A 23930-nucleotide genomic window follows, 5' to 3' on the forward strand; every position below is an offset into this window, starting at 1 on the left:
CTATAACAGCATTATAAATAGAATTTTAAATATTAAATACCTGTATTACGATTCCCTTTATTTGCAGAGAAGATAATTATTTTTAAACATGTGACAGGTTGTTGCATTTCAAGAGATATCATGCATTTAAAAGTGAAATGTTGAATCAGACTAAATCATTTTTTATGGTAAAAGTAACTTACAGCATCTAAAGTAGGCTAAATGCACAGACGTATTTTTCAGCACTGCAAGATTTTTATTTGCAGCATCCAACCAGTACACGCTGTTGCTGAGGCTATACTGTTACATCGCGGGTGGTCATTTGGGCTCATATTTGGTTTTCTACATGACATTTATTTATGTCCTGTAGCTATTTGTCACCACAATTGTGCTTTAAAAGGCAAAAGCATATGTTCTGTAATTTCTTGCATCGTGTCTCTGGGCAAAGCGAAGGTTTGTCCTCGTGTAATTGCGTGTAGTAGCCGCTACTTCAGAAGAAGAATGGGCATCCGTTTACTATCAGTGAATCATCGTGTCGCGCTGCCTGCGCCGCGTCCAGTGTAGACAGTATCACGAAATATGCATTTTCAATATAAGTACAATTATGCAGACAGTTCATATCTGTAGCTAAGAAAACAGTCGTCACAAAATGTGTTAACATTTCAAACATGCTAGTTTTACATTATTTGAAACTGCTACGGCAGCAGTGAAAAGGTAATGGGGCAGTGACGCCTCGTGACGGTGTAGAGAGGATCATGATGCTCAGAATCTGTAAAGATCATAATTCCCTGAGTTTATCCTGATGGAAATATAAAGACTCCAACAATCTTTTGAAAACAGAGTGTTTTTTTAACCACACAAACAGTTCAGCTCAATTTGAAGATTAAATACTGCTCCTTTGAAGGGTGCAAGAATCAGTTCCCGCCCCAAGTGTAAAGCCAAACGTGATTGGTTGTAGCGAGAACGTGCTACGATTGGCCAGCTCAATGTGGCCATTATCTGATTGGCTTGAGTAAACGGTGGGTGGAGTCCACTACTCTTCACGTCGACGCTAGCCTGGCTCCGCCCTCCTACGTACTTCCGCTCAATTTTCATTTTCCTTGACTAACTCTGCTGGCATTGCAGTGTATTTTTGCGTTTTCTCCGGTCGATTTTTAAGCGGTCCAATCAGCGAACAGAGGGAGTGGCTGAGAACGATGTTGTTGAGGTTGTTTCCTAGTTGACATATGTCCCGACCAGGGCTTAATTTGAGCCGGAACACGCCAGAACATGTTCCGTCACCTCCGACATTGGATCCGGAACCTTTTTTATTGGATCCGGCACGTCCTGTGTCACTAAAATGAATTGCCTAAATGAAAAAAATAAAATTACTGTTTGTGTAGTGTTCAATGTTTGTGACACATGACTTGCGCGCTTGTTGTACGAGTTGAGATTGCTGTTAGCCTCGATCGTTTCACTCAGGGGAAAAATGTCAAAAAGACAGGAAAGTTTGCTTAACTTTTTCAAATACGCTGGACAGTCAGATCCCAAACAAGCAAAAATCATTTCCGCTGATCAAAAAGGAGACCACGGTGGACACAGTAGCCTAGTATCGACATAATATCAAGTTATTTCGACATAATAAGGGGACATTCTAATCTGCATTAAGCCACATTAAGCATTCTTATAATGGTTTTCTATGGGAGGAAAATGCTTAACGTGTAAATGCGTTCATATTATGGGCTCATCTGATTTTTTGTACATAGCATAGCCTATTTGTTAGGATTTTAGTATCATAATGATTAATAAATGCACGCACAATTATCTGTGAACTTGATTTGAACAAATGCCTTTCAACTTGTGTGTGCAAAATTCAGAATTAAATGAATGTGAACTCTTTACATTTATTTGTGGATCTTAATCTTTTTATTTGTGAATTTTATAATTTTTTGTGAAACTCTTTATATTTATTTGTGGATATTAATCTTTTTATATGTGAATTTTATAAAAAAAATTAAACTCTTTACATTTATTTGTGGATATTAATCTTTTTATTTGTGAATTTTATACATTTTTGTGAAACTCTTTACATTTATTTGTGGATCTTAATCTTTTTATATGTGAATTTTATCATTTTTTGTGAAACTCTTTACATTTATTTGTGGATCTTAATCTTTTTTTTATTTGTGAATTTTATCATTTTTTGTAAAACTCTTTACATTTATTTGTGGATCTTAATCTTTTTATTTGTGAATTTTATATTTTTTTGTGAAACTCTTTACATTTATTTGTGGATCTTAATCTTTTTATTTGTGAATTTTATATTTTTTTTGTGAAACTCTTTACATCCAGTCTGAAAAGTGTTTTGGCCTGTAAAGTCCGGCTCAGTATATTCTGTAGCGTCCTAAGACAAATAGTAAAGGCATGTTGGTAGATTAGCAATTGTAGAATTTCCATTTGTTGAAACCCCAGATAAAAGTAGAAAACTACTATTATGTTTAGATCCATGAGGCAGTTCGACATTTCCTTACTAAAGAAAAAACACTGAAATAAAAATACTAGAAGACTGTATTCTCATAACTTCTGCTTTATTCTACTAAAAGCTACTAATTACATCTTCAACAGTGTAATAAGATTACTGTACTATTTTTAAAGAGTAATTCCTTTTTTACTTTTAGAATAAAAAGTAATTAAATTACAGTAATTAATTAATTAATTAGTTAGTACTGCATTGCACCCAACACTGATTACGCAATTATGCTGATAGATCACATCATGTATTGTATTTTAATGACTATTTAATATTACCTCTAAACTTTGACTAGGCTTGGCATGTTGCATATTAATTGTTCTAGGAACATCAGATAGGCTATATTTTAATAAAAGGGGGCCTCATCTTTGTTCTTTTTACTTGCACTGTTTACTTGTCTTTATATTTATTAAAATACTTACAATATTTTTTTGTGATGGGCCAGTGACGATTTTTGCAGGGCAAGTAAAAATCTGAACCAGAATGAACGTGTAGAAAAGCTCATTGGTGTTGAGCCCTGCAAATACCAAGACCTGCCTCTTTTGTTATATAATAAAGTTTTGTTACAGGTAAGAAATAAAATAATATTAAAACTAGGAATTTCACTTGGCCCACCCTACATCTAGTTGTGTTGCCAGAAGGCCCAAATAAGAATTCTTCTGTTAAATCCCTCAAACTGGAACCTCTTCTAAATGATTTACATGTCTCAAAGGTAACTGATAAAATACAAATATTTATGAGGATCTTTTAGTTGAATGAAAGACCACGCCAGAGAACTTCATAAAGCGTAGAAAACGGAGAAGAGGAAGAAGACAGGCAAGGACCCATCTTCCCCAGGACGAGCTGATCTGGTGGGGCAAGCAGATGATAAGAATCATCAGGCAAATTACATAAAATATTACTTAGTAATTTGAGGGGGTTTATGTCAGAGAGTCACTTTAAATGTCTTAATTGTGAGGCTTGAATCGCTAGAAGAATGATGCACGCTTGCTTTGCAACTAGGGTGTTTGTGGTTTCCTTTGATCTCTCTGAATAAGCTCAACGGTTCAACAGGTGTTAGAAACATGCCTGCTTCTCTGACCATTATCATGGTTTAAGAAAGAAAGAGGTCTTCACAGCCCGTGAGGAGGCCAGAGGCAGGATGTAGTTTTGATTTCAGGGGTGATTTTTGTCCGGCGCTGCAGGAAGTAGCAGCTGGTTGCAACACTTCCTCCTCTCTTCTCTCGTTTCTTTTCTTTTATGTTTTCTTTTGTAAATTCTTTCGTAGAGATTTTCTCTGGACTTACATACCCTCTTAGGATTATAGCACTTTTTACCCGTTTATGGAACTATGACTGTCGGATTTGGGACATGCATTGTTTACACACGGGATCAGCTGGTAGCGTGGCGGAGCGCATCAAAGATCCTCAGAGACAGATATGTGATACCCCCAGAGGTGTTATACAAGACTCGCCGAGGATGTCGTGCTGTAAAGAAAATTTGAGAGAAGAAAAGGCGCTTTAGACCTGCAGTACCCTCTGTCACTATGGGTAACCTCAGGTCCATTTCTAATAAAACAGATGAGCTCTCAGCGCTAACACGATACTAGCGAGAGTATAAGGACAGCTGCTTACTTATCTTCTCTGAGAGCTGGCTGACACCAAACATCCCGGATTCAGCTGTTATCATGGATAATTTTCATCTCCTACGAGCGGACAGAACGGCCGACAGCGGTAAGAAGCGCGGAGGAGGTCTGGCTGTGTATGTGAATGAAAGATGGTGTAAACCTGAACATTGCACGATTAAGGAGCGATTCTGTAGTCGGGACATTGAATTGTTTGCTGTTAGCATGCGGCCATATTATCTGCCACGTGAGTTTTCACATGTTGCAGGAATTACATGAACACTGTGCCCATTAGGACGGTACAGTGTTTCTCAAACAACAAGCCGTGGATTACCCCTGATATTAAAGCTCTCTTAAAGGAGAAGAAGAGAGTTTTTAGATTGGGGGACAAAGCTGAGCTGAAGGTTGTACAGAAGAGGCGGAGGAGGAAGGTCAGAGAGGGGAAGGCCTTCAAGAGGAAGCTAAATAGACAGCTGGAACAGAGAGACATTAGGGGGGTGTGGAGTAGCTTGAAGACCATCTCAGGTTTTAAATCACCCCCCACACAGGTCGAGGGGGGCCTTAAGTGGCTGAATGATCTGAACCATCACTTCAACAGGTTTGATCAGCCAGTCACCCCTCCCCCCACACAACTGCACCTTATCCCCACACCACCGGGACAAGGCACCTCCTCTGCCTTTCACACCTCTCACACCTTCGGTTCATCTCACTTGTCACCCATTACATCCTCAGATGGACTTTCTCACATAGCACTGATCCGTCCTGCCTACCCCTGTCTTTCACAGCAGTACTGGTGAGACAGGCGCTAAGGAATAGGGCGATTTTACAGGTTGGGAGCAACAAAATAGAATAACAGCAAAGAAATAAACTTACCTTGAACAGTGTCCTTCTTTAAAGGAATACTTCAGGATTTAGCATTAAGCTTTGTATCAGTAGAAAACCTGTAGTATTTTCGAATTACCGTGCTTTCCACCCTCATATTCCCCTGAGACATGGAGTCCTTGTTGGAGACCAGGGGATCCACCGACCCTAATGGAGTGGGCGACTGGCAGACCTGCGGCGAACCCACATAACCGAAGATGGACTGAGGGTGAGCTGAGGGGCTGACAGGAAGCAGTGGAGGCAGGGATGAGAGATGGATGATAGGAGGAGGTGGGAGAGGGAGGCTGGCTGGGAGTTCAGAAACAGACTCAGGTTCTGGGGAACCTGGGAACAGGAACAGGTATTGGCGTGGAACAAGCAGGAACTAAATACACAGATGATAACGAGACAATGACAGACAGTGTTGTGATGATAATAGTGTCCACAGTGATTGATGACATGAGGGTGATAGGTGATGGCTGATAGTGTGCAGGTGGGAAACATGAGGGATGCTTGGAAGTGTAGTGTCGCTGAGGTGTGTGACAATATGTGTTTGACCATTGTTTTATTTGTGATATATATATATATATATATATATATATATATATATATATATTTAGTTGCTTGTGCTTTCTCAGATCAGCTTGGACTGGATCTTCTTGCTGACACTCATTTTAAGTGCAGTTTAGGGAACTATAGACAACGTCAGCACATTGAAATTAGCAAGCCACATTATTTGAATGTGAAATGTATCAAGAAGCTCAGTGCAAGTAATGAACTGGTGTTTGTGTGTTAAATGTGCTCTAAGCGATGTCACAAGTTTTTTAGGCCAAACATTTTTGACAGCAGTCATCTCCTCACTATCCGCTAGCCACTGTCCCCTGAACACACTGTAAAAAACAAAAACAAACTGGGCTGACCCACTCCACGAAACACAACAAACAGTTCCAGCCAATAACCGACAAGAAGGATTTGGGGGGTTAGTGTGCGGATGAGGAGGATGGAGGGTCTAGCTAGCCTCCACTTAGAGCACCTTTAATGAAGGAGTCTGGATCTGATATATTTTCTCATGACTGGAGAGAGTAAAGCAGAACATTATAATCCATGTAGAAACTCTTCCAGAAGACATGAAATCTGCTCTAGTGACGCTCATGTGCAAATACTTTCTGTTTCACCAAACTGGAGCTGATGCTAATAATTACTTTAAAATACTTTAAAAACTGTTTAAGAATTGAGGAGTCATGGATAGTGGATAATTCAGTAGTAAACCAATTTTATTACTAACAATTTAATTATTTTATTTATAGAATTGAACTGCATGCAGGAAATGCAGGGGGGGGGCGGTGGCTGTGGCACTTCCTTTTGTGGCTGCGTACTATGGAGGTGTTTGTTTTTAGCATGCCTAGCTGTTTGATCTCAGTGTTATTCAGTGACATTATGTGATTTTACGTGTTTAGTGTGATGTTGGGCTACCAAGGCTGGCAGTGTGTGGTGCGTTGTTTGGTCTCTGTGTTTTAATATATTTTAATAGATGTCTGTTGTGTTTTAAGGTCCTCTTTGCATGTGTTTAGACAGGCTGAGTGAGAGCAGCTCTCGCCCAAACCTTCGCTCTTTGAGTCACGCTGCTGCTTTGTGTCCCGTCTCAGTCTAATGCCCACGTGGACTTGAAGTTTCTTTCTTTGGTCGGGTTGATATTATTTTGTTGTGTGTTTATGTTTGTGTATTTATGTTTTGTACTACTGTCGCCTATCCCTGTGTAGTGATTCTTACTGTTTTGCAACAGTCTCCATCAATTGCATCGATTAATGCCATGCTGTGTGTTTCGGCCATTGTGCAATATTAAAAAAAGAGTTTGGTGTGATCTTTATGCTTTTTGTTATTTTGTATGTTGAGTATATTGTAATTTGTGTTTTTGTTTTGTTACATTTGATTGATTATTTAGTTTGATTTATTTTCTTTCAAAAAAAAATTTTTTTGTGAGTAGGCGCTGAGCACTTCTTGAAGCTGGCTGGTTCTTTGCTGCACATTGGGCTTTACTTCACCAAGGTTTGGCATTATTGCTGTGTCATTATTTGCAGTGAACTTTGTGGGTGTGATTGTGATTGTCAGGGTCTTTTTGTGTATCTGGTGCTGTTGAACTCGCCCACTCTCACATAAGAAGCCTCAAACCCTGCAACGATTGTTAATTTTCCATTTTCCATTTTAGTCAACCAATGACAGATTTGATTGTTCACTTCCAGTTTTAAATGATTGTTGGCCAACTATTTTAACTTTAATAAAATATATTTTGTTTGTACGGGAACTCACGCCTCTTTCCCTTTTCTAAGTGGAAAATATCGCTAAGAATAGAGCCACTTGCTCCGTAAGCAATAATGAAAAATACATTTGTACTGAAATCCACTTAAATTCAAGTGAAGCAACACTTCTCAGAGTTTCATCACTCAGTCTGTCAGATGAGAGGAAGTTCACAACCAGAGGAGGAGCTAAGAGAAAGACTGACAGAAACACAAAATGGCTGATAAGTGTGATCTGTGTCTGCTGGGACTGATCATTCTCTCTTCACTTCTCACAGGTAAAGAAATCTGTATTTTCTCTAAAGACATTTAGTGGAATTAGTCTGGAAAGAGTTCATTTGAACATGCTCAGTTTATTCTTGCACACATTCACGTTGTGATCTCAGAGTTGTGTATTGATACACACAGATCATACTGTATTATTCCTGATACTGGACATAGTGTCACTCAAACATCTGATGATGAAGAATTATCTTCATATTAAGAGTGTGTCAGTGATTTGAACAGCTCTCTGATAAAGACTAATAGTTTATTCTGGAGAGTGTGTTGTTTGCTTTAAGTGAGGAAAAAGACTATGATTTAAAACTTCTGCTTTTTATGCTGGTATGTTTTATGTTTCATTGTTTTTAAGTAAGTGAGGGAAAAGACAGTATTTGAATCTTTTGATTTTTACTTGTGTTTCAGGTATCAGTGGAGTGGATGATGATCATGTGTTCATCAGTTCTGGTGAAAATGTGCGTCTGTCCTGTAATAATGCTCTTTCTGACTGCAAATCTAAAACTACATGGACCTACTATAACAGCTTCAGACATTCAGCAGCAGTTGAACTGATTACTTTAGGGATAAAGAAGAACGACACAGAGAGACATGAGAGACTGAGTCTGGAGTCTGACTGCTCTCTGAACATCAAGAACATCACAGAAGAAGATTATGGATTTTACACTTGCCAACAATATGTGGATGACAGACAACAAGGATCTGATGCACGTGTTTATCTGCATGTTCTTCATGGTAAGTTTAAGATTATGTGGTCAATTTTAAAAGATTCTCCCTTTAAACTCAGATGATGATTGAAGAGTCTGTGATTTGTGTCTTGTGTTCAGTTTCAGTGTCTCCATCATCATCATCATCTTCATCCTCACAGACTGAGATCAGTCCAGGCCGCTCTGTGACTCTCTCCTGTCAGTTGTATTCATATACTGGATCTCCCTGTGATTATTTGGTCAGTTCTGAGGGAGTTGAGCTGTTGTGGGTGAATCAGACTGGTGTTGATCTGAAGACAGACTCCAGATATCAGATATCATCATCATCAGATCAATATCGCTGTTTCATCGTCACTCTGACTACAACACTCCTGAATGAAGATAACAACAGAGAGTGGAGATGTCAGCTTACTCACAGAAATCAACTCGAGACCTCAGTCAGATACACTGTCAAGTATTCAGGTGAGAAAACAGTCTCATGAACCAGTCTTAGAAGTTATTCTGTGTGTTAACTAGTTAAAATATGATAATATTGTGAACAAACATTCATCCTTTACAGCTCAAGCTGATTCAACGACAGCAGTGAATTCTTCTACACAAGGTGCTGATGGCTTTTGTCTCTGTCTATAATTGTCCCCAATCTGCCCTGTCCGTCTCTGACTCTGTGCTCGATCTCTTCTTCAGTCATAGTGATTTCTGTCGCTGCAGTCGCTGTTCTCCTTCTTGCTCTTCTCTGGCTGATCTGCAGAAAAAGAGCTGGTGAGTTTTCAGATTTACTTCTTTATAGCAATTAAAAACAGTTCAGATGAGCAAACAAACACATCATGTTCAGTATCATAGAAACGTGGATTATATGAAATTCTCAAACAGAAGTTTATTCCTGCTAAGAATTCCTGTAACGTCAATCTCAAAGAGATCTCAAGGCAAACAACAATCGATCCCTATCAAAGCGTTTACTCGTATTGTATCTTTGCTAGTCGCTATGGGGAGAACTTATTTTCTCCGAATTTTGAAGCCTTTAATTAAAAAACGCAGTTCCACTGCACACCTATAACGGTGCAGGCGAAGCAGCATGTCTGCGGCAGCCAATCGCAGCGCATCCCGCAGAGAGAGCACAGAGCTTGCCGAAAGGGGTAGGGCATCTTCCTATAAAAGCAGCTCATATTCACCATAGGAATCAGATGTATTCTCCTTCAGTGACAAACTTACCTGGTTGATTCTCGAAGAAGCCTTCTCGCCATCGAAGAAGCCAAGCAGCGGAACGGGTGCAGTCAAGCAGACCAGCAGACTTTGATAAGCGCTTGCTACGGTCAGTTGACTTCACCGTCTCCCCTGCTGCTGCAATTTTCCCTAAAATTGCAAACTGCGCGCAGTGATTGCGGCCCCTCAGCACCCCACTAACGAGCACAGTGAGTGGTTGCCTGTCTGGAGAAAACCCACACAGAAGCCTCGCTCAGCTAGAGTATGTCTCTCTCCTCTCTCCGCTCGCAGAATGCTTTCTTTTCAGAGAGAGGCTCCGCCCCTCGCATTCTCCTGTTTCCTTTCTCCCAGGAACCTCGGAGAAAGAAACAGCAAGGTCAGGGGACTGAGCGATTGCCCCGCCCCTCCGTGCCTCACTCTCCCCGCCCAGAGAGATTTGGCCAGTGCTCTTCATCCACGCAGACCAGCGCCCCTCGTGTGAAGCAAGCGGCCTCGTCTCTTTGGATCTTTGTGATGAAAGTCTCTCATTGGCGGCTTCTAACGCAGAGGATTGATTGAGCTCAGTGGATGACCGGACTGGAGTGGTGAGGAGCTCCTGAGGAGCCCACTCGCGGCCGCCTGGGTGATTGGTTCCTGCCGGAGCACCAGCAGGCCCCTCGCCAGCGAAGAGCACAGTTCTTCCCTGAGGTTCACGGCAAGTCACTAAGTCTTGGCGCGCCTAAGCACTTCTACATCCACCATTCTCATTACCATTGACGGTGCCATGGAAAAAGGATACGAAAGCCACCCACCCCCCCTTGAAGAATACCAAACCAAGGTGGCTCATCCAAAAGGCCCTCAAAGGCCCCCCGTTCAAGCCGCTACAGTCGGCTAAGCTCTGGCCACTTTCGCTTAAGACCGCACTATTGCTAGCATTAGCATTGGTCAAGTAAGTGGGTGACCTGCAAGCTCTCTCCGTCAGCGCTTCCTGCCTCGAGTTTGGGCCTATCGACTCGAAGGTCATCCTCAAGCCAAGGCATGGCTACTTGCCCAAAGTGCTCTCTACTCTGTTCAGAGCTCAAGTTCTTACGCTGTCCACTTTTCCCGATTCGGAAGACGAGCACCAACTTCTCTTACTCTGCAGGAGTATATATACAGCGCTCTGTCTATTTCAGATAGTCAGAGCAGCTCTTTGTATGCTTCGGTGGGTTTCCGGTCACGAATCAGTGATCCCGCTAGATAGTGGACACTATCACGTTGGCTTATGCTTCGGTGGGCCTTCAATGCCCCATAGGAGTCAGCGCACACTCCACCAGAGGTGTGGCGTCTTCCTGGGCGTGGTCCAGTGGTTTGTCTATTGGCAACATCTGTGCGGTGGCCGCTTGAGATAACGGGAACGAGTATTGCGTAGACAGCCGTGCTATGTCACTGCACGACTGCCGTTTGTCGAATTAAAGGGTTAGCTCACCCAAAAATTTAAATTCTGTCAGTAATTACTCGCCCACATGCTGTTCCAACCCCATAAGATTTTCGTTCATCTTTGGAACACAAATTAAGATATTTTTGATTAAATCTGAGAGCTGGCTCACTCCTTCATAGGCTTCTATGTTATTGAAACTTGCCGGCCCAGAAAGTTAGTAAAGACAATGTTTAAAATAGTCCAAGTGACTACAGTGGCTCAACCATAAGTTTATCAAGCGACAAGAATACTTTTTGTGCCCAAAAAACAAACAAAAATAACAACTTTATTCAACAGGTCACAAAAACACTGGTTCCAAATGAGAATAAGGTTTATTTAGAAACAGCAAGAGAACAAGACAAGGCAGGTTGGAGTGAAGTCTCAGGTTGGCAGTTAGGTCCTTGGCAGCGCAGAGACTGCAGTGGGCTGATAACAATCCTAGAAGACAGGAACCACTGAAGGAAACAACGGCAAGAAGCAAACCCGGGCAAATCGTCCTGTGCTCAGGCACTGAAGGCAGGATAGTACGATAGAACAGGAACTGGATAGATGAACTGCGTAGACAGCGAGACAGAGAACCAGTAACAACGATCTGACAATGAACATGACAAACACAAGACTACATATAGGATTCATAAACGAGACGCACCTGCCGCTGATGTGATTGCTTGTCAGCGCAGCTGACGCTGATAGGCAAAAAAGCAAGAAGAAGAAGAACAGACAAACCTGCGAAACATGACACAACTATTCATTTTCTTCTGTGTGGGCCTCTGAGTGAGTTCATGTAGTATAACAGCACAGCGCTTCTGGGTTGTATGTCAGAATGGAGGCTCACGATTGGCTGACGATGGCTGAAGATGAACAAAAGTCTTACGGGGTTGGAACAACATGAGGGTTAGTAATTACTGACAGAATTTCCCTTTTTGGGTGAACTAACCCTTTAAATATGATTCCTTTGGCGAAATGAGCTGGTTTTAAAAGCGGATGCCCTGCCCCTGCCACAATTGGCTTGCGGAGACACGGTGCTTCACCATAGGTTCATGCAGTTCCCACTGACCAGCCAGTAGACACGCTCAGATCGCTGCACTGTTATGACTGTGCAGTGACACTGCGCTTTTGAATTAAAGGCTTCAAATTTCTGAGAAAAGGAGTTTCCCCCTCAGCGTCTAGCAAAGACGCAATACTTGTTCCCGTTCTTCTTTTACTTGAGACGTTTTTATCACTCACTTTAATGATAAGATTCTGTCTTTTGCACATGTGTGTTTTATCATAAATACTCATATTTCATGAGGCACTTGTTTTCAGATAATAAAAGAGGGACTGGCGACACTGTGGTGAGTTCAGTAATACAGTGATTTAGATTTGATTACTGTCTTTAAAGCTCAATAAAGTGTCATTCATGCAGTTTAACTGTTTGTTCTGAAGGTCAAAGATGAGAATGATCATAAAAGGACGAATGAGACGATCAACATGTCCATTCCTCCCGCTGCAAGAGCCAATGTGAGTCCACTAAATCACCAAACATTACGTTCACTGTCTGTTCAATAATGTGACTTATTAAAGGCTTTTGTGTTATTCTACATATGATAGTGAGAGATATGTCTGTTCTGTGTGTTAAACTTGACTCTCTGCACGTTTGCATTGATGTTTAGGAGCAGACAGATGATGTGACTTATTCTGAGGTCACTTCTTTCAATACAAAGCCAGTAAAATCATTGAATGTGAGTAGATACCAGCACATTTCCTTGTTCTTCATCACTGTCCACTAACCAGTCCTATTCAGAGACAATCACATCAGCTTCTCTCATCTATATAAGTTTGACTTTCAGATAAATGAAGCTCATGCTCTAATAATAATAATAATAATCGCTGGGGTTCAAACATTGATGGACAGAATCTGTTCTTTCAGGATCATGATGATACAGTGACTTATGCTGCCGTCAGAGGAAGAGAAGATCAACCGTAGGATGAACTTTACACCTCTGTGAACAAGAACAAGACCTTCACAAATAAACATTAATGATACAGATCATGAGCTCATCATATCAGGAGCAGACGGGAAGATTTCATCTCTCTGGTGTTTGGAGGAATTATATATTTGTGTGTGAACGAGCAGATATTTGTTGAATGTACTGTGAATATGAATGAGATTTATTGTGAATCATCATCTGGTCAGAGCACAGAAATCTTTATCTGTATCTTTTAAACTGTCGATAAACACTGAGGGCTACATTTGCACTTCAGTTTTTATTACAAATATTACGTGCTGTTGTGTAGACATAAACATTATAATTTCTAACACAACATTCAAAATTCACCACAGTTTAAATTAAAAATGTGGTCAGAGAAATAGACATATCAAAAGGTCTTTAAGATTGGATGCGAAAGCTGCCTGTTCTACATAAAAGTTTAAGTGCTATCCGCGTGTGTCGCGTGTCACTGCTTATGGATCTAAACTCTCTACCAGACACCCCAAGAAAACAACAAACGGTATAATGTAATACTAGCAAAAAATTATAATCCTAATCTTTATCTCCATACCAAAATCCCAGATGGCCAGATAGTGCTTCATCTTTTATAAATTGTTAAAATAGTCGTGTCTGTGAGCACAAAGACTGTAGTGTACATCACAAGTTTTTAAGTGCTGTGATGGCTAATTTTAACATATGTTGTGTAAGCCATTTCTGTCCAACATAAAGGAAATGAAACTAGTTGTCTGGTTTCTTGTGGAACATATTTGGGGCTCAGCTTGAACAATCTATCTGCAGCTTTTCTTTGTGTGTAAGTTCAGACAGCTGCAGATATCTGAGTGCATGTAAGGAGTACTAGTGTTATCTGATCAACAGTTAGTCCTCACACATCCACTGAAGGGAAATGTGTGACCGTTAACTGTCTGAGTTTGACTTCCTTCTCTGACTGCAAAACACTCTCTGTGTGTCAAAAACGGCATTCTTGCAAGAATAAAAACGTATAAAGACACTGGTTGTTTCTCCATTTCAGCCTCACCATTATTAAAGGCATTTTTTTTTTTTTAGTTAATACAAAATTAAATATCAAAAGTAATATATATATATATCAATATATCAAAAGTAATGAATAAATAGCGTTGTTGAGATAGTATTCTGAAGTGAATACTTTTTACCCAGAAACGGCATTCCTTACGGAAACACTTAACAAATGGATTGGCTAACAGATCAACAGGAAGTGACAAAAAACAAACAAAACAAAAAACAGGAAAAACTCAGAATAACTCACAAAAAACATTTAATTAATTTAATGTATGATCAGCAAGGCCCATCTGCAAGACATTTAGTAGGCGAGAGCCGGGACGATTGAAACACTGAAACTGAAGTCGCTGCGTACAGTAAAAAACGAGGCAAAAAGAACAAGGTGAGCGAACACTTCCTCAATGTTGTCCAGTTATCTCTGTAATAATCATCAATTGTCCAATCTTCAATCTTCAATAAATTTAATTTATCGTCTTCTGGTTGACCTCTTTTTCTTTATAATAACAGGCTATTCAACTACCTTCACTAAATATGACTCAAGGAAGAAATGTAAGATAATTAATTGTAAACGGATTTGTCCGTCTTCGTCAAAATAGCCTATTAGAAAGATTCCAAAATGCGCATAGACTTATCGCCTATTGTTTATTGGGTGACAAAAATGGTTAATATGTTTTATATTTAATAAATTTACAAAATATGTTTGTAACAATATGTAGATAAGTTACTTGTCAGGTATTGTTCACAAAAACAACCATTAGATGAATAGTTGCCGTTTAAACCATTATGTTTCATCCATCCCACTCCTGTGTTGCAAAGACTCCTGTGAAACAAAGCACAACTACCGTTCAAAGTCAAATTTTACTAAAATCATTCTAGATTTGTTCCGAATAACACATGATACTAAGAGAACACATATGTGAGTTGTTAATCACAAAAATTATATATATATATATATATATATATACTGTATAATGCTATTGGAAATACTGTTATTTCTTCATCAACATTTTAGTCTCCTCAAGAAATGTGACTTCTTAAATTTCTGTTCTCATAAAATCTTATTTGTATTACAAGCAGGATTTCAATATTCATATTTCATATTTGATGTCCTACAATAGCCTAAATTACGGTGGCCCAGTAGTGCACAACACAACAAAATTTAAAAAGCAAACATAAGTTCACAACACAATGAAATTAATCCACAACACAACAGAAATGAGCCACAACACAACCAAAAATGTACAACACAACGAAATAAAGCCGCAACACAACGGAAATGCTCCCGACCACTAGAGGGCTCTCTGAGCGCGATAAAGTTAGTTTTCCTCGCCATTGTTCTATAGAGTTGGCAGTCTTAATTAGTGATGGGCATTCCGGCTCTTTTTCGTGAGCCGGCTCGTTTGACTCGGCTCACTGAAAAGAGCCGGCTCTTTTTGACTCACAAACGGCTCTTTAAAAAATATATGTTTTAACTCGCTGAAAGTCCACCACACAACTGTGCAACGTGAATATTCACATTTTTAATTGTCCATCACAACCCAAAAACTAGCCTGCTTGCCTTGCACATCTAATTAATGGGCAAAGTTATGACTGACTATTTTTCTTACCTTCTTTTTTTACTTTTTGATGTGGATATTATTGAGCTTGTAGAAGTTTAGCTCTTGCGTTCTTCTGAACATCTTGCGCTGCAATTGCCCGATGTCATTTCTGAGTCATATCAGACCATAATCTGTCTCTCTTTTAAATGCATGTTCCACAGTAGGCTACGATTGGCTGTTTTAAAATATAATTAATATCGAAACAAAATAACAAAATAGCCCAGGCGGTCTCATCTAAGAGACATTTAGGCCTCCTCCAATAGTACTGACAGCTGGGCATAGCTTGCAGGTTTGCTTAGTGGCAAACTTTTTTCATTTGATTGGTTCAACCGCCACCCGCCCGAATTTAATTAAAATATTATTTTTCGTCACGTCATCCGCCTGATCCGCGGTTTATCCGCATCTCTAGTGTGTGTGTGTGAGTTTGCTCGGCCCTCCCTCATGCAGTTTAATTGGTTAACATCGCGTGTATGATTGACAGGAACAGAATGTGAGGCTGATCAGACAGTCGAAACAAATGTGTGTGCGCCTTTAGGCCTATATAATTATGTTTTTGTTGGTTTTTGAATTAGTCAATTATTTTAAATGCAATTAAAATCATTCATTATTTCATTATTAGCCTACACAATGATTTAATTTCTATAGGCTATATTTTTAAAAATAGAGTCGGCTCTTCAGATATGCGAGCCGGCTCCCGTCGTTCACCTACAAGAGCCGGCTCTTAGATCCGGCTCATTCGCGAACGACCCATCACTAGTCTTAATATATCAGTACCACAGTTAATGTTAACAGTAGACTATGTAGCCATTGTATATCGACATAAAATATACTTCAAATCACCTACATTAATTATCGCTGCATATTTATACTGGAGAATGCTTTGACGCGCTACCACAGCGCATGATCCCTAAGGGAACGTTTGGCAAGTCTACCAAGTGGTTAAAATGTATAAATTATTATAATATAATTCGGTAAATAAAAATAAAAACCATTTGGTGAATTGCAGAATTACAGGAAGGCATTAGTACAATTTCACCTGTTGTAAGTCAGTCTGGTTAATAGGAACTACAACCTTTGAAACATGATAAAAGAAAAAAAAACTTTTATTATATTACAGAAATTTCCTAAAAAATAATTGTTTACTGAATGGCTGACTCTATAGACCGAGAAAACTAACTTTATCACGCTCCGAGAGCCCTCTAGTGGTCGGGAGCATTTCTGTTGTGTTGCGGGTTTATTTCGTTGTGTTGTACATTTTTCGTTGTGTTGTGTCTAATTTCTGTTTTGTGGATTCAGTTCATTGTGTTGTGGTGTAATTTCGTTGTGTTGTGAACTTATGTTTGCTTTTTAAATTTCGTTGTATTGTGCACTACTGGGCCACCGTACTAAATATTTCATTTTAATAAAAATGTTAATCCAAATTATTGTCCTGCTTTTGTGTTACGCTTGGGAAAACAGGTCAAGTTCATTCAACAGCTGCACATCCCTCAAAGCACCTGAAATAAGTGAAACCCTGTGCTTACAAGTTTCTTTAAATGGTTTTGGTCATTTCTGCAGCTCCTGTCATTTTTCCTGACACGTGACATCGCTATCGTATTTTATCATTGAACTGATTCTGATTGGCCAATGCAGTTGCTAGAATGAAACTACTTTTAGCAATGAGAAACCTTCGACACGCCCATTATTACTCTGAGCGGCAGCGCGACCTGAACTTGTGTTCATTTCAGAGTCAGCGTCGAGTCTTCTGAGGAGAGGAGAGAGCAGTTCACGGTATTTCTCATATTTACACATACATCACACACACTTAGTACAGTTTGATTAATAATACATGAACATTTAGTGCAGCAGCGAGCATGAGGAGAATATGTTGAGTTCATTCAGACCTGAGCGATTTTGTGTTCGTTTGTGTGATTGTCTCGATGTTTGTGTGAGAACTGTTACTGAGTGTCATGTCAAGAGTCAAAGTTTGAGATCTGTGAGGGGAATTGCTGCTGCCACTTTATATCTATCCTTTTTATCTTTGACACATCGCATTTGTTAGTTAAGTTACATTATTAAAATGTATTGAAACAGATTTACATTCGGCCTATAATAAGCCACGTGAGACATTTTAAATCTATATTAATATAAAGAAATGTAGAATTGCCTTTTATGCTAAACAATATTACTTTGTGGTGCTCTGTATTTTTAAAAGTTTTTAATGATAAACATATTTAATGATCTAATTACTTCATTGTAATGATGGTTATTAGAAAATAGAACTATATTTAGATTCATATGGACATATTATTGTGTTGTTTATTGAGTGTCATTAATGATTTTGTATTATTGATGTTTTACATCATATTGTGAGAAATAACAGTATTATCTTTCAATAGAGCAGTTTAACAGGCTTTTATCATGTATCCTGACTCAAATAATGTGTTTCTAACAGCAAACACTCAGAATAAAGTGAGATGATCTGCTGATGATCCTGAATGTGTGTTGATAGTCTGAGGCTCATCAATATTAACAGATCTGCTGAAAACACTCTTTACACTTAAAGCTCATTTTACTGGTGTCAACAGACTGAGGTATAGGGGAGAACCGGGTATACATGAGGTATACATTTTCAACAGTTTTGTTTTTCCAATAGGGATGTGCAAGAGTCTGTACTAGTCGACACTGAAGGGTTAGGGTTAACAATAGTCATTTAAACACAGAAAAAAATGCACCAGATTGTATTGTTCAAATTACTGTCGTTTTAATGTTACACCTGTTTCACACATACTCCGTTTGTGGTGCTTGTTTTTTTCCGTACCCATGTTAAAGGGTTAGTTCACCCAAAAATGACTCACCCTCATGTCACTCCAAACCCGTAAGACCTCCGTTTCTCTTCTGAAGACATCTTAAGATATTTTAGATTTATTCCGAGAGCTTTCTTTTACTGTCATGGTCACACATCTTAAAAATTTCTTCCACAATCCTTATCTTAAACGTCATGCGAGTTTTACCATTGTGCTTAAATCCATGTCCTGAGAGTGAGTGAGTCTCTGTTCAACTGTAACATAAAGATCCATTGAACGCAGGTTTGTTGAACCCAAGTGCAGTTTATTTAAAATATTAAGGATGGCTGACGCGAAACAGTCGTTCCGAAGCTTTGCGAGATCCCGAAGCGCAGATGTTTCAAAACACTGATCCGAAGCGTGATTCAAAACACCCATGTCACGTGACTATTAGTGATGGGATTTATGGCTCTTTGAGGGGATCCGGATCTTCGCGATCCGTTCCTTTCAAAGAGCCGTTCAAAAGAACTCTTTTGGCTCTTTTTAAATATTTAGTCAGTTTTAAGAAGCCAGCTTGGGTGCATTTCAGTTTATCCTGGAAATAATCACTGGGAGGAATGATGAGGTGAGATTTGTAGTCAAATAATTAAAACTCCGATATCACACACCAATATCTGAGTTTGAATTATTCAGAAATATTGATTATTACCTCATTTGTCATGTGTGGATTATATTACATAGGGTTGCACAACATCCCTCTGCTTAGACAGTGACATCACTATTTTGGATTTACCTTTAGTACAAAGTGTGTGTATGTGTAAAGCTACGTTGACTTATGTTAATCATACAATACCTACTCACAAATAAACATCAAAAACAAAGCCGGCTGCAATGAATTTCGGTGCAAAACAGCTTTTACTACAAACACTTCCACACAAGAACATTGTTATCACACAAGAACATTTTGATAGAAAACAAAAAATATTTCAAGTAGATAAAATTAGAATAAATAAAATGGAAATGTCTACATACTACATACTACATACTATTACTACTGTAAACTTTGCAAATAGGACATCAGCCCCTTCAAGTCAATGAACAATAACAAAGTGGGCTGCAATGAATGTCTGTGCAAAACAGCTTTTAGTGAAAAATTTATATACAAGAACAGTATCACAAAAGAACATTTTTAATGTTTTTAAAAGAACAAGTTTTAAATGAACACAAAATGCAATGTAAATAAATACAAAGCAGTTCCTTACTTTATGGCTTTTTCTGCCTCTCTTTTTTGTCCTTGGGCGAATTTGCATTAAGGAAGACAAGAGCTCTGACCTTTTTGGGCTTAAGGCGACTTCTCCTCTCTGAGATTATCTGTCCAGTTTTCGAGAATATTCTCTCAGAGGGAACTGATGTCGCCACAACACAAAGCTTCTTGGCCATCAGCTTGCTAAGCCTGGGGTAAACAGGGGCTCGACTCTCCCACCACTTGAGGGGATCCTCATGTGTTGGAAGAAGAGGCTCCTCCAGGTAGGCTCGCACCTCCATGACAGCATCGGCGGTTGGATTCCTGGCTTCCACTGTTCCAGCTACCTGCTCATAGGGGTGGGAGATATAACAATGGGAGATACCATTTTTATGTGATTAGATTAGATTAAATTAGATTCAACTTTTGTCATTACACAGTGTGAGAGAACAGAGTAATGAAATGCAGTTTAGCATTTAATTAGAAGTGACAATAGTAGATTTGCATATGTACAGTATGTGCAGTATGTACAGATTAAATGCAGTGATTTACAGCTAGTGCAAGTTTTAGACTGAGATATCAGACTGATTTCATTCTAGAGATTTTTTGAGAAAAAAATGTGACTTATTGTTGCCACCCTTACTTCCTCATGGAAATAGCTCCAAACTATTGATCCAGCACCACTGCCTGCTCCTTCCAGTCCTTCCACAGCTGGTTGCTGTTGGATGGGTGTGCCACTGCTAATTCTTGCTGCTGCAGTTGACAGCCTTTGAAACGTCTCATCTGCTGTTCTGCCATCAGGGAAGGCCATCCTCTTAAAACGCGGGTCAAGTGCAGCAGCCTCTGCTAGTATGTGGTTGGCATGAATCCTGTGGAATCGCGATGACATACTCGCACACATACTCACACCTTGCGCTACCGCTGTTGTAGTGTTTCGCCGGAAATCAGCTGTGGCTCTTTGAGGTCCCCTGGCCAGCACTATGACCTTCGAGGCTGTCAAGTAGCTGGTGAAAAAAAAGAAAAAAAAACTTTAATGTTACAATTTTAAAGCTGAAACAATGATAAATATTACAATCGTAAAATATGTAAAATATTACAATATACAATGTAATTACAATTACAATTAAACAGATATCTATTGTGGTATCAAATATCCATAATTTTTTATCAGGAAATTGGCATGCAGGCTACAGAAATCTACTGACAATGATATATACTCCAGTGTATTACACAGATTTCTAATATGGTATAAAATATTCATAATTTACTATCAAGTACTATGCATGCATGCTAAAGAAATATACTGCTGTGCAACTGAGCTACATACCTTTCTGCACTGAGTTCCACAGTGACTTCCTCAAATGGTTGCAAGATTGTGCACATTTCTTGCACTGTGGTCCATTCCTCCTGGGACAGGTGGCGGACAGGTGCATTGGTGACGGCCAGGGTGGAGATTATGGCATTTTTACTGGCAATAAAGCTTTTCAACATGTAGTAGGTGGAATTCCACCTTGTAGGACAATCCTGTTTCGGTCGGAGCTCCTCCATCTTCATTTGTAGTTGAGTCTCCTTCAGTTTTTGTGCTCCCACGGTGCTTCTGTGAAAGTATTCCACTGCCTCTTTCACCTTATCAATGATGGGCTTTGAAGCTTGCAGGGCATCTCTTACCACCAGGTTAATAGTATGGGCCAGGCATGGTAGGTGCATCCATCCAATGGTTTGTATAGCCTTAGTAACATTTGCCGCATTATCGGTTAGGCAGCACACTACTTTCTTGTCCACCCCCCACTCTGCTGCAACACTAAGCAGCTGTTGTGCAAGGTTGTCTGCTGTGTGCCGCTCACTGAATTCAAAACAGTCCAGGAGGCAGGAGGCCACACGGAAATCCTCGATAAAATGGCAGGTTACAGACATATATGATGCTGTCGTTCTTGAAGTCCAACAGTCTGTGGTTAAACAGACAGCTGGTACTTTTGACACCCTTCTCTTCAAAGATGCTGTCTCCCTGTCATACATATCCGTGACCTTCTGGGCTAGTGCCTTCCTACTTGGAGGAATGTAGGAGGGGTTGAGCGCCTGTGAATATTTTTTGAATCCTGTGCCCTCCACTATTGAGAAAGGCTGGAAGACAGTGGCTATCATCTTTGCCAGCTCTTCGTCTATCTTCTCCTGTCTTAATGGGGTCAAGACAGGAGGTAAATATTGACTGATGGATGTCTGCTTTCTTTTTGGTCGTGCCTGGCCAGGCAATGTGGGCCCAGTGGGGTCAGAGGCTGCTGTGGCTGCAGCTGCACTTGATGTGGAGGCAGAGGAGGCAATGGACACATCAGTGTCACTGTTGTTGTCTGAGTCTGGCTCTGCTCTCAAACCTGTGACCTGCAGTGTTGGGTGTTGAGTCTTCAAATGCCTGTGTAAATTATTTGTTGACCCAGACTTAAATGAAATTACTTTTTGACAAATGCTGCATTTAGCCTTACTGTTTTCTTCGCGAGAAAAGTGCACCCAAATGCTGCTCCTTTTCCTCTGGCTCATTTTCAGATGTGTCACGTGTGTGTCTTCTTCCTTCGAAGTTCGAACGACCCGCTATTACTGACGTTGGCACTGAGACAGAGAGGCACTCGCACGTGTTTTTTTTTTGTTTTGTTTTTTTTAACTGGAGTAAGCATGTGACGGCAGCGTGCACACGTCATGGCTCCGCTCCTACCCAATGACAGAGGCACGCAGGGTTTTTTTCCACTGGAGTACTCACGTGAAGGATGCGTGCACAACTAATATCATCACGCTGTTAGGCAGTAGCACCCCTGCGCTGGGTGCGCCCCTCCCCCTATATCTGTTCTGTCTCGCGGAGGAGCTAATTTGTGTGCATCTGTGTGAAACACGCATAGGAAAAAAGAACGACAGAAAGAACAGCTCCCCTCCAGCCGCGACTCGGCTCCCATCGTTCATGTTTATGAGCCGTTCAAAAGAATCGGTTCGTTCGCGAACGTCACAACTCTATGGCCAAACGAAGCCTCGAAGTGTTTCACTAAGTGTTTCATCAGGTGTGGTCAGCGTTTGATTGACACGGTCGGGAACAGACTATCACACATCTGTATAAAAGTGAAATCAACGCATATTGACCTCGTGGGTTTTTGTGAGAGGAGTTTGATTTTGAGATCGTGGATTTTTGGTGATATAGTGACATAGTGCGATTTGATTAGTTATGGCTATTTAGGCTTACTTTTAAATTTACACAACACATTGACTGATAGGCTAGAGACAGACAGAGCATACATATAGTGACACATTAATAGATACATAGATATAAATATATATAGACAGCTAGATTAATATATAGATGCATATATAGATATATTATAGATGCATATATAAATAACATAGATATATTATAGATAGATACATAGATTATATCTAGATACATATCTAGGTACATGTCTAGATACATAGATTATAGATACATAGATAGATTCATAATCTTTCCTCATTTGTATGTCCTAGCTAAAAAATATATTTGCCAGCAACAAGTGTCCTGAAGGGGGTGGATTGGAATCCACTGCTGCTTTAATGTACTATATATGTAATGAGTGATTATAATTAAGGTATTAATATTTTGTTTTTTGTTCTAAATATATCTAATGAGTTGAATGACTTCTGTGAGGATTTTACTTTGTCATAGAAGTTACCAGTGTGATTACTGAAATGTTATTTTCATATATTCTTTAATGTCAGTATTTGATATTTGAATGCAGTAACAGTGCTTGCGTATTTATCCCATCTTACAGAAATTAAATAGGGACTGGTTTTGTGTTTGAGAAAGGTCTTTAACGTGTTAAAACATATAGGGGTCATTGAAGTCTATAGTTTAAGGGACAATTTGTCAGTTAAAGCCTATACTTTCCATTTAGCCTAAAGTGTCCTATCCTGAGAGAAAGAACTTGTTATCTTGATGTTTTGAGAGGAGACTCCTGTTTATAGTTAGAGCCTGGCCAAATCCAACCTTGGAAAAGATGTGTGTCGGGTGTGTGTGTTAGTCTTCTTGCTTACAGGTTAAGGAACCACTGGCATTGTTGGAGATTGACTGAGTTGTTGTTCGAGACCAGAAGACGCCCAGCAACCCGAATCTGAGAACTGGAAGGTCACGACGTGCCTAACTTCAGGGTCTGAGTGTCAGCGGCATAATCGATGGAGATATGCTTCTGTCTATCTGTATATGTGTGGAAAATTACTATGTTTATCTATTTCTTAGACAATGAGAATCATTTAACCTGTAAGCAATGACGTAGCTTAGACCTTGGAAATGGTATATCTGCTGTGTGTGTGTGTGTGTGTAACTGCTGTGATCTGTGTAACTGTAAGCGGGGCGTCCTACGAACTCCTGTGTGAGTCTTGAAGCTGAACTTCTGCTGATGAAACTGCAAACTATCTTCAGTAAAACTTTTCTTCAATTTA

The 23930-nt window shown here is 39.7% G+C and overlaps 2 protein-coding genes across 6 annotated transcripts in view; one reads left to right on the forward strand and one right to left on the reverse strand.

Annotated features, from left to right (window-relative positions):
* Positions 1 to 13842, forward strand: part of LOC311078116 (uncharacterized protein) — a 54504-nt gene extending 40662 nt beyond the window's left edge. Inside the window, exons 1-11 of one of the 5 annotated variants that reach the window (XM_084106801.1) lie at positions 6305 to 6443; positions 6937 to 6998; positions 7398 to 7524; positions 7931 to 8257; positions 8350 to 8691; positions 8789 to 8830; positions 8914 to 8988; positions 12173 to 12201; positions 12293 to 12367; positions 12520 to 12588; positions 12777 to 13842. In XM_084106801.1, coding sequence (XP_083962927.1) covers positions 7464 to 7524; positions 7931 to 8257; positions 8350 to 8691; positions 8789 to 8830; positions 8914 to 8988; positions 12173 to 12201; positions 12293 to 12367; positions 12520 to 12588; positions 12777 to 12833 — 1077 coding nt within the window. In that variant the 5' untranslated portion in view covers positions 6305 to 6443; positions 6937 to 6998; positions 7398 to 7463 and the 3' untranslated portion in view covers positions 12834 to 13842. Of the gene's footprint in view, positions 1 to 6300; positions 7525 to 7930; positions 8258 to 8349; positions 8692 to 8788; positions 8831 to 8913; positions 8989 to 12172; positions 12202 to 12292; positions 12368 to 12519; positions 12589 to 12776 lie in introns of those variants that run through there. The other 4 variants (XM_084106800.1, XM_084106799.1, XM_084106798.1 and 1 more) reach the window with 4 other exon arrangements.
* A 5016-nt stretch (positions 13843 to 18858) lies between these two features.
* LOC311098288 (E3 SUMO-protein ligase ZBED1-like) lies at positions 18859 to 23879 on the reverse strand. Its single transcript, XM_084138420.1, has 3 exons — positions 20809 to 23879; positions 20125 to 20485; positions 18859 to 19828 (listed from the first exon to the last, which is right to left on the reverse strand). The coding sequence occupies exons 1-3, from the start codon at positions 22011 to 22013 to the stop codon at positions 19502 to 19504; spliced, it is 1893 nt and encodes a 630-aa protein (XP_083994546.1). The 5' UTR covers positions 22014 to 23879; the 3' UTR covers positions 18859 to 19501.
* Positions 23880 to 23930: the final 51 nt, after the last annotated feature.

This window comes from Abramis brama (assembly GCF_963993115.1).
Source record: "Abramis brama genome assembly, chromosome: 1".
Taxonomy (NCBI): domain Eukaryota; kingdom Metazoa; phylum Chordata; class Actinopteri; order Cypriniformes; family Leuciscidae; genus Abramis; species Abramis brama.